This window comes from Xyrauchen texanus, chromosome 13, assembly GCF_025860055.1.
Source record: "Xyrauchen texanus isolate HMW12.3.18 chromosome 13, RBS_HiC_50CHRs, whole genome shotgun sequence".
Lineage (NCBI taxonomy): Eukaryota > Metazoa > Chordata > Actinopteri > Cypriniformes > Catostomidae > Xyrauchen > Xyrauchen texanus.
In genome coordinates this window covers 29,325,682-29,337,550 of record NC_068288.1, presented here as the reverse complement: position 1 = coordinate 29,337,550, position 11,869 = coordinate 29,325,682, and the positions used below count along the sequence as shown (strand labels likewise).

General features: G+C 36.2%; 1 protein-coding gene across 1 annotated transcript in view; it reads left to right on the top strand.

The window, feature by feature from the left end:
• Nucleotides 1-7,160: 7,160 nt before the first annotated feature.
• LOC127654106 (BMP/retinoic acid-inducible neural-specific protein 3-like) overlaps nt 7,161-11,869 on the top strand; it is a 93,823-nt gene continuing 89,114 nt past the window's right edge. Inside the window, exons 1-2 of the mRNA XM_052141101.1 lie at nt 7,161-7,607; nt 7,975-8,249. Coding sequence (XP_051997061.1) covers nt 8,020-8,249 — 230 coding nt within the window. The 5' untranslated portion in view covers nt 7,161-7,607; nt 7,975-8,019. The remainder of the gene's footprint in view (nt 7,608-7,974; nt 8,250-11,869) is intronic.

Genomic DNA, 11,869 nt, shown 5'->3' with positions numbered 1-11,869 from the left:
CATAGTTTTTACAATGGTATTTTAGTATGTAGTTTTTTTTTAAATGTTTTAGATGCCCTAATTATACCTTTTGTTGTTTAATGCTTTGTGTGTCTGTATTTTTACAACTAGTTCTCAAAGAAAAATTCATATTTTTCAGAAGTCTATTTTCTGTTTCTCTTTCTTACAGATTAATGCCGAATTTTTTCAGCATCACGACCTTACCTTTACAATCGAGATTTATGGCCTCTTTGGACAGACAGAGCTCTCAGCTTCTCCAGGTTATTAGGAGCAAAGGTGGTGTCCTCCGTGAAAAAACTAAGGATACTATTAAAGTTATGGATCAGGTATTGGTTGCATGCTAACAAAATTGCTTGTGGCAATCAATTTAGTAGTGTTTTGGTCTAATAAAAACAATACATCTTGAACATTTTGTAGAGTCTGGACATAGACATCAGAAGAGAGTGCCTGTTGAAGTGCCTGATCATGTACCTTGGTGAAGATGCAAGCTGTCTGATCAAAGAATACCAGGTAATGTAGACAATGCAAAGTACTGACATTTTCTCCAACCATGTTTGCCTTAAAGTTATATTTCACTACCAAGTCAATATTTCCCCATGTTTTACTCGCCCTCAAGGCATCATAACTGAATATGGTTACAGGTGCATCTCAATAAATTAGAATGTCGTGGAAAAGTTAATTTATTTCAGTAATTCAACTCAGATTGTGAAACTCGTGTATTAAATAAATTCAGTGCACAAAGACTGATGTAGTTTAAGTCTTTGGTTCTTTTAAGTGTTATGATTTAGGCTCACATTTAACAAAAACCCACCAATTCACTTTCTCAACAAATTAGAATACTTCATAAGACCAATAAAAAATCATTTTTAGTGAATTGTTGGCCTTCTGGAAAGTATGTTAATTTACTGTATATGTACTCAATACTTGGTTGGGGCTCCTTTTGCTTTAATTACTGCCTCAATTCGGCATGGCATGGAGGTGATTTGTGGCACTGCTGAGGTGGTATGGAAGCCCAGGTTGCTTTGATAGCGGCCTTCAGGTCATCTGCATTGTTGGGTCTGGTGTCTTATCTTTCTCTTGACAATACACCATAGATTCTCTATGGGGTTCAGGTCAGGCGAGTTTGCTGGCCAATCAAGCACAGTAATACCATGGTCATTGAACCAGCTTTTGGTACCTTTGGCAGTGTTGGCAGGTGCCAAGTTCTGCCGGAAAATGAAATCAGCATCTCCAAAAAGCTTGTTAGCAGAAGGAAGCATGAAGTGCTCTAAAATGTCCTGGTAGATGGCTGCGTTGACTGTGGACTTCAGAAAACACAGTGGACCAACACCAGCAGATGACATGGCAGCCGAAATCATCACTGACTGTGGAAACTTCACACTCGACTTCAAGCAACATGGATTCTGTGCCTCTCCACTCTTCCTCCAGACTCTGGGACCTTGATTTCCAAATGAAATGCAAAATTTACAGTCATCTGGAAAGAGGCCTTTGGACCACTGAGCAACAGACCACTTCTTTTTCTCCACAGCCCAGGTAAGACGCTTCTGACGTTGTCTCTGGTTCAGAAGTGGCTTGATAGCCCTTTTCCTGAAGACGTCTGAGCGTGGTGACTCTTGATACACTGACTCCAGCTTCAGTCTACTCCTTGTGAAGCTCTCACAAGTGTTTGAATCAGCTTTGCTTGACAGTATTCTCAAGCTTGAAGTCAAACTCGTTGCTTGTGCACCTTTTCCTATTTAAATTTAATATGCTTTGATACAGCATTCTGTAAATAGCCACACCTTTCAGTAATGACCCTCTGTGACTTACCCTCTTTGTGGAGGGTGTCAATGTTCGACTTCTGGATCATTGCCAAGTCAGCAGTCTTCTCCGTTATTGTTGTTTCAAAGAAGGATACCCGGATGGTCATTAATTGAAACTCAAATGTAAATATTCTAATGTTTTGAGATACTGATTTTTGACTTTCATGAGCTGTAAGTTCTAATCATCTAAATTAAAACAAAAAAAACTTTTGAAATGTTTTACTTTACATGCAATGAATCTAAAATATATGAAAGTTTCACTTTTTGAAATAACTTACAAGAAAAAATTAACTTTTTCACGACATTCTAATTTATTGAGATGCACCTGTATATTCTTGAAGAACAAAACAGACAAATTTATAATCCTACGTATTTTTTTACTTCCAAGCGGTAGAATGGGAGTGAATTGTTGACTTTTTGAAGCTTCAAATAGTGCATCCATTGATTAAAAAACTGCTCGACACGGCTCTGTGGTCTTAACAAAGGTCTTCTCAAGCCTTGAGGGTGAGTAAAACATGGGGAAATTTTGATTTTGTAGTGACATATCGCTTTAAAGTAGTTCAAGTAATTGTGTTATCATTTACACATCAGCCTGTGTGACTTTCTTCCACAGAACACAAAAGAATATATTTTGAAGAATGTTGTTAAGAGACCCCCATTCACTTGCATTGGTTTTGTGTCCATACAATAATAGTGAATGGGGGCTGTGCTGTTCTGTGACCAACATTGTTCAAAATTCTGCAGAGGACAGTAATTCATACAGGTTTGAAATGACAAGAGAAATTTAAATGATGACAGAATTCTGATTGTGAATTACTACTTTAATAGGGATTGGTTCACCCAAAAATGCATTTTGAACACTGTTGAGTAGATTGATAAATGCCTCTGATTGGCCATTGTGGTACTGCACTCAACAAATATGTCTGTAATTGTCTACAATGGTCAACACATGGGAGCGTTTAATTGTACAAGTGTTTAAAAGCATTTTCAAAGCCAAAGAAAGTGTAAAAGTACGTCTTCACCCAAAAATGAAAATTTTGTCATCACTTACTCTACTCTTGTAATAAACCGTACAAATGTTATTTTTACACTGAACACAAATGAAGATATTTTAATGAAAGTTAGCAACAGACGTTTGGGCTCTACATTGACATTCATAGTAGGACAGCTAACAAAATTTTGTAATACATTTTCAGATGAAGGGGTGTTTTTTTTTTTCTTCCACAGTCCCTCAATTACTATCTGTTCTTTTATGTTTTTAGGCTGACCAGAGGGAGGAAGCGGAGAGAGAATTTGAAAAGACCACTATGGCATTTTTTGTGATCCGCGAAAGTGATGCTCTTAGTCGTGCGCTGGACACTTCCATTGTCATTGAAGGTGTGGAAGTACTAAAGGAGTTGCCCTCTGTTGCATGTGCCTGTGCCTGTGCTATGATGTTTGGACTCATTTATGCACTGAACTTAAAATATCCTGAAGGACTCAAATATACCTTTGAGGCCTTTCAGAAAATTATCATGGACATAGAGAGTAAGCAGATGGGCCGAAGGGTGCAGAACCTCTCTTCAAAGCTGCAGGAGTAAATTTGTTTCCTTTGACCCAGCTACAATGTTCTGCTGATGGTAAATTTCTTCGAAGATGTTGGAATGTATAAAGCCTTTTATACAAATTTAACTGTACTACTGTTTACTAAACCGGATTTGTTTTATCTAGGGTTTAGTGTTGTCAAAAGTACCGACTTCGGTACCAAGTCGGTACTGAAATTTAAAAAATGTGACGCTTTGAGCGCTGTTGAGCGGAATCGTAAACACCTCTGATTGGCCATTGTGTTCTCGCGCTCATCGGATATGTCTGTGATTGGCTACAATGATCAACGCACGGGAGCGTTTGAGAGTACACGGAAGTGTTTCAAAGTTTTTTTTTAAAAACGGGAGTGGGAGCTTTTGAAAGCACAAGCAGCAGTCTATCAGCGGACCGGTCCTGCTTTCAAACGCTCCCGTGTGTATCTGTGCAAGCGCTGTGTGAAGAGCGCCATTGATGTATATTTACAACATGTTTTGAAGCGCTGATCATTGTAGCCAATCACAGACATATCCGATGAGCGCGAGTACACAATGGCCAATCAGAAGTGTTTACGATTCCGCTCAACAGCGCTCAAAGCGTCACATTTTTTAAATTTTGGTACCGAAGTCGGTACTTTTGACAACACTACTAGGGTTAGTTAAATAGTTTACCCAAAAATGAAAATTCTTACGTTGTTTACTTATCCTTAAGCTATTCAAGTATTTAACTTTAATTAAATTTGGTTCAGAGACATTTTATGACAATTATGAGAGAAGTTTCATTTTTGGGTAAACTATTCCATGAAGGTGAAAATACTTCATTAAGTGTTTGGTTTTACACTGCCCATTTTAAACCAGTTTTTGGGCCAAACTTGTTTTAACTTCAGAAGAATTCTAAAGGTTTGATTTTGCAGTCAGTTCTAAGTGACTGTTAATGGAAAGATTATGTGTTTCTCTTGAAACCATTACCGATTCTTATGGTGAATTTACATTGTATCCAATGTGTCTATGTATATGGATACTAAAACAATACTATACACATTGTAGAAATGTTTTATGACAAAAATTGTCAAGTTTATGATGTGTTTACATTGTTAGACAGTGTGTATTTGTATGAGGGTACTGTACACATTGTAAAACATTTTGTATTATGACAAAATAAATTGTCAAAAGTTTGATGCTTGAAGTCATTTTTCTTAGATCATAAAATTACACATTCTGAAAGTAAATACATTTCTTTATATTACATTAATATTTTAAATTGTATTTGTTTGGATATTTGGTTAGATGTAAAGTAAAATAATTAAGTTAATACAAAGACAAAACATTGAGACAAAGTATAATTTGAGATTTCATTAAATTAAAAACTTTATTTGATTCAAAGATACTTTTTGCTTTGGCTAAGTAATGGATAGTTAATTCTCTTCAAAGTAAAAATTTTAAGTTGATAAAAAGTAATGTAATTAGATGTAACAAGTTGACGCAAAATTTTTACTTTGATCTAATGAGACACTTTTTTCAGTGTAACACCTGTTTACTCCACAGGGCAGTAAGTGAAATTTCAGCTGTGTGAGCAACACACAGTTTATTACAGTGAACAAAACATTAATAACCCTTCAGCGGACACACAACACAAACATGCGTTACGTTCTTGCGTTCATTTTAATTTTTATGCAACACACCCGAGACGCTACACAAGCATGTCTGACGCAGGTCGTATGGTCTTTACCTCACAAATATTTTATTACCAACAAGGTTAAGGAGGTGTCCTTTAAACTGTTACACCATTTTTACCCAGTCAATCTTTATTTAAGAAACATGCTCCCTGAAATAGATCCACTTTGCTCCTTTTGTAATGCTGTAGATGAATCTGCCCCTCACCTTTTTTGGGAATGTGTCTACGCTGTAGTATTTTGGAGAAAATTTTGTTTGTTTGTACGTACCTCTATTTTAACCTCTAAGTTTTTCTTTGCTTTATAAAGACATTTTATTTGGTTTTCACAGTTTTGATAACTTAAGTTAATATTTTCTGATTAATCCGTTTATTTTTCTTGCCAAGTTTTTTATACATAAGTGTAAATTTATGTCTATAAATCTCCTATTTGCACTTTTTTGTAAAGACTTCAAATATTATTTAAATAATCTTTGTAACTCCAACAACTCCAAAGCATTGAAAACCGTAATGTAATGAATATAATGTCTTGGCATTATTGTAAAATATATCTGTAGTATTGTGTACTATGTATACCCCTGGCTTGTTTCTAAAAAAAAAATTAAAAATGTCAACTGATTGACAAATTCACTTGTGAAATGGATTGTGGTGAACTGTATGCCAATGATTGTCTTATGATCAATAATATGGTAGTAAACAATACATTGTATTCTAAAGCCGCTTTTTGAATGATCTTATAAATGATTAACTCTTCTGCAACAAGAATGTAATGCATTTTAATTATCTGAATATTTATATATATATATATATATATATATATATATATATATATATATATATATATAGATAGATATATATATATAGATATATATATATATATATATATATAATTTTTTATATTTAAAGATAACTGTATAATTATTTCATCATTATATATTTAATTATTAATTGTTATATGAGGGGCTTTCTCAGCAAATATTTGTATAAACGATTAATTTGATTAAAAATGTCAATCGATTGACAGCCCTAATTATAATATATATATATATATATATATATATATATATATATATATATATATATATATATATATATATATGCCTAGGTATTTTTTAACCATGGGGTACATATTCTATTATTACAGGAAACATGATGGAGATTACTTAACAACAAAACTTGAAATCTAGGGAAATGAGTTAATGAGTTTCTGCTATGATTTAGAATTTTCAATATAAGCTACTACTTTAGGCTACCCTAAAAAAGAGTAGAGGATTTAGTTGGGTTGTCAAGCTAAATTAAAAGTAGGCAAGACAACTAGGGAAAACAAGGCAAGCAAAAATATAACTATTGCAAAGCATTTTTTCTGTAGTAACTGTGTAAATATACTATTATTATGTATTGTTATTACTAAGTCCAACTTGTTACCCCATTTTTCCATGTAGTTATAGGGTAAGTGCTTCATTATTCCCCAAACTTTGCATATTGTTCCCTTATACCTACAAGTACGTACTGTGTACACTATTAATACAAAAAAGTATGCTGTAAATTTGGTGTACTTGCACTGTAAATTGCAGGCTGTAATCTAGTGTTACCACATACTGTAATGTATGCCACACAAAATGTTGTACGTTTGTGTCAAATACTTATTTAAAATGAAATATTAATAATACATATCAATTGTTACATGTGAATGAAAACATACAAACAGGAACATTTTAAATATCTGGAGCTTTGTTGTCCCTAGTCTGGTTAATTTCTGACCCTGTTTTTAACCATTCATCTTGATCAGTGATCCTGGAGTGCCTTTAGTATAATCTAATTAACCACTGATATTGATGTCAAACAGGAGTCTTCTGTCGTTCCAGTATAATTTCTGGTTCATAAAGATACTGCTCTATTCACATCATCCTTTAAATAAGTTTAAATTCATTTTCTTAACAAGCACAAAACGTGCAAGCACATTTTGACCCTGACAAAGTACAGTCTCTCAGCACCGAAACCCCGCCCCCTCTCGCTCTTGAGCAGGAGTGGAGGAGGCTTGTCTCTGGAAAAAAATTGATATTTTTATGGTGTATGGGAAGTGTCGGGTTTGAGCATATGACATACGCGCAGTTGCACGGAATGGACCTCTGGAGTCTACATTTATTTAGTGTTTCTTGGACGCCGGGTTAAATTAATATGCCGGAAAAATGCACTTAAATCTCGCAGTTAAATGGTTATGGATTGCTTCACTGTAACTTCCAAATCATAAGAAACATACCTGCCTTGAGAGAAAAGAGTGAAGACAGATCGACCGCTTCTCCTCGTGTTAGTTTTTGCCTCTGCTCACCAGGATTATATGGCACTAGACATTTGGAAATATCCTTGGTTGTAGAGAGTTGGATGCTTTGTTTCCAGATTCTGTTGTCGCTTCTGCGATGATAATTAAAACAAGCTGAATTGAACCAAACCGAACCCTCAAAGGTCACCCTCAGTAATATCAACCTATGGTTTGCCTTTACAATCAGTTGTCTTCAATTGCAAAACAGTAAACGCTGTTGACCGACGTGGTAAAACATCGGACACCTGCACAAGGTAAACAAACTATAATTCAAATAAACAGTCTATAAGCATCTCTGTTTTACTACAAGAACCGCGTTAACCTTAATTGTGTTGATAAGAAGACTATGTCTCTGACCATTTTACAAAGAAAATGGAGACTTTTTGTTGCATTGTTTTTACTCGAATAAAGCCAATTAATTTAGATGTTTTGAAATAAAACACATTTTTGGGTGAATCAAAACATTGAAAAAATATAGTTTAATATGCCTACACATAAAATATATATTTATTATTATTTTGGTCTGTTTTTATCAATTAAACCATTATAACTGTGTTCGGTTGTGTCGGCTGTAAAGAAGCGATTTCACTTTTATTCACTGTATTGTCTTTGCTGTTTCAGAGGGTGAGGAAAGTTTGGAGAGAATGTCGAGTCGCAGGGTGAAGCATGAGCTACCAGTGTACTGATTTGAGACTGCCGAATCTGATGAGTCTATGGGTGTGTGTAGTACTATGCCTTCACTGCTGGGTTGTAGCCCCTGTGGCAGCCTCTCACGATGTCGCTGGTCCATTTGGGTGGCTCCTTTCAGATAAAGGGCCTTTTCATCACTCACAGGAATTCGCTGAATTCGTGGAGCGCTACCAACAAGGCTTCACAACCAAATACAAGATTTACAGGTGAGTCGCTTAATTAATACTGACATTCATCACCAGTTATGTTCTGAATGTGTTGTACATTTTCATGGTGTGTAGAATATATGATTGTAGTTAATTTACTTGCACACGGGAATCCGTGTGACAAGAAGTCGGTGGGTAACTTTAATGGAGGCTGGTTCATTTGTTTTCTGGCGTGATAACAGATGCAAAGAACAGAATAGAATAGAATAGCTTGCCTAATGGCTTGAATGGATGAAAATGTTTTAGCTACAGCTACGCAACATACATGAGACAGTGTGTGAATATACAAAAGGTGCAGATATAAAATATGCATATGTGTGTGTGTGTGTGTGTGTGTGTGTATTAGGGCTGTCTAACGATTTAAATATTTAATCAAATTAATTAAATGGTGTGCAGATGAGTAAGCCATTGACAAGAAAATACAAAAATTGGCTTTAAAAAACAATATAATGTTTATTGCCATATTATTGAAAATAAGCTAAACAGCAATCCATTTTGCAATTGAATTTGTCAATCTGTCCGAGATTTATTATAAGGGCTTGTCTAAGGAGATGTCAGTGTAAACTTGTGTTAGATGTAATCTTTTGGAGCGTCTCGCTTTGGTTGCGTTGCATCATAGACATAACGTTTTTTTTTGGTCGCAGTTTTAAGTTTAACGTAGTTTGAAACTAAAGAAAACATATCTTGAGATCCATGCATTCAAATTTGCACTCCATCAAGCTATGTTTGAACACCAAAACCTTCTTGTTTAGGGCTGTCTCTTCGGCTGTCTGCTGTGGTTTGTTCTCTGTATAAGATATGTTGCCTAAACAGCTGGAGTTTTGCTTACTGCCTCCTGGAGAAAACAGGTGGCACTTCAAGGTTGAATTGCTCTGATGGTAGAAATATTCCTTATTACATTTCGGGGACATGATTAATTGCTTTAAATATTTGAATTCATTATTTTTTTTATATAATTCATTGCACTGAATTAACAAGTTAAATCAACAGCTCTAACTGATATATACCGTAATTTCCGGACTATAAGCCGCAACTTTTTCCCCACGCTTTGAACCTCACGGCTTATACAATGACGCGGCTAATATATGGATTTTTCCCGCTTTCAAATTTTATAAAAAAACAAAAAAAACATTCGGTGACGTGCTCAGTTTTTTGGCAGCGTGAAGCTTTCATTAGACCAATGAAATTGCCGAACGGGTTAAGGTCAAAACAACTTTTTTTGTTTACTGTTTAGATTAAATCGAGCGCGCTCAAACTTCCTATCATTCTGATTACGGTAGTCATTTTGTCACCCTCAAGACACGGAGAAATGCATATGATGCTGCTTTCAAGTTGAAGGCGATTGATCTGGCTGTTGGAAAAGCAAATAGAGCTGCTGCACGGGAGCTTGGTGTAATGAGTCGATGATAAGACGTTGGAAACAGCAGCGTGAGGAATTGACTCAGTGCAAAAAGACAACTAATCTGAGGCTATTCAACTCCGACACCGAAAGAGATGACTTCAGTGGTTTCAGTGCACAGGACGAGGAAGATAGTGACCAATGACTTTCTTGGTAGGCTACTGTTTACTGCAAATGTTTTATTACAAGCCGTGTGTGGCAGCGGGCGTGGTCAAGCGCCGTCCGGGAGTGAAAAGCTGTAAGGGCTTACACCTGCGCTATATTATGTCTAACACCGGTGTCTAATTTCAAGTGCCCTGCTTCATGTGTCCTTCTTGGGAAAACTGTCACACGGTGACAAATTAGACACCGGTGTTAGACATAATTTAGCTCAGGTGTAAGCGCTCTTACCGCTTTCTCTCCGGACGGCGCTTGACCACGCCCGCTGCCACACCGTGTTTCGTTAAAGCCTATTTATTTTTGTTACAAGCCGTGTTTCGTTAAAGCCTGAGTAAAGTTTCAATGTACCGGTAGGCACCTGCGGCTTATAGACAGGTGCGGCTTATTTATGTTTAAAATAATATTTTATTTAAAAATCAGTGGGTGCGGCTTATATTCAGGTGCGCTCAATAGTCCGGAAATTACGGTACAGTACATGTATAGACAGACTCAAGACAAATATGGACCAATTGTTAGAATGTTTCTAATATTCTAGCATGCTACCGATATGCTGTGTAAACATGGAAAATATACCTACCTGGTCTCCTTTATATACATTCCTATTACAAAATTTTTGCCAAATTATATTTGCATGGCTCATTGTACATTTAATACGTCCATACGGCAGTTTCCTGGGGAAATAAACACAAGAGGTGCTACCAAATTGCAATTTAAACAGATTGTCAGTTAAAAATCACTTACTTTTTGCCCTGTTCTTCAGCTTGTGACATCCAAACACTTTTACTATAGTGCTTATAGACTTGTAAAGTGAACATAGTCAACTACATTTATAAGCTGTTTCAAGTTCAGTCATATTGTGCAATAGCTTTACTGGTAGAGCTTTGCACTTGCAACGCAAATGTTTGTGACGTCCTGAAGAATGCACAAGTCAACAACACGTGAGCAGAAAGTGTCATAGATGCACCACAAAATTATGTGGTTGCTTCAGCAATTGCTTTTTTTTTTTTTACAGGTATGTTGCTTTTGCATTATAATTACACTATTGGTTAGGTTTAAGGTTTTGGGAAGGGAGGTCGGTTTTGTTGATTTAAAACTCAATAAAACATTAACCTTAACAACCCCATCTGTTTGGGAGAAAATGTAACTCACTTTTCAATTTTTCACTTTGGAACTCCCAGAATTAATGTTAGTAAACACGTAATATCATATTGCAAAAATGTCGCCACAGTCATGTAATTTGAAAGCATGTTAGCGTTTGGAAAAAAGGAACAAGTTCAAAGTGTAGAAACTTTTAATGCCAGAATTTACTTGCAGCTCATGTGAGGTGAGGTGTTGAGGCAGGTTGTGCTGAGTTAGAACTGCGGGTTAGATGAAGTGATAAGTGACCCAAAAGCGGAGGAGAGAAAACGGGAAGGAGTTAGCTGAACTGAGCCTGACTGACATGCTCATTTGGCAGGGCTGTTGGACCATGCTGCCAGTCACAGATGGAGATGGCAACATTGGGGTTAGTCAGATGCTCTCTCCCACATACGTGTGGATCTGGGAATTCTCCACTGGCTTTATTTTTTCTAGCGACAGTCAGACAGAGGATAGGAGTCAAAAAGAATTGCAAAATATTTTTATCTCAATGATTTAAGACCGTACATGATAGTTGGTGTCATATGGGCTGGTTTGAGTATTTCTGTATCTGCTGATCTCCTGGCATTTTCATGCACAACAGTCTATAAAATATTCTACGAATGGTGCCAAAAACAAAAAACATCCAGTGAGGGGCAGTTCTGCGGATGGAAATGCCTTGTTGTAAAGAGAGAGGTCAACAGAAAATGGCCAGACTGGTTCGAACTGACAAAGTATACGGATAACTCGGAAAACTGCTCTGTACAATTGTGGTTTGAAGAATAACATCTGAGAATGCTATTCTGAGATGCGGGTTGGCGAAGTTTTGGCAGCATGAAGGGGACCTACACAATATTAGGCAGGTGGTTTTAATGTTGTGGCTGATTGGTGTATGTCAGGTGTCAGATATTCATCATCTCTGCTTTGGTTTTTTATAGACTTATTT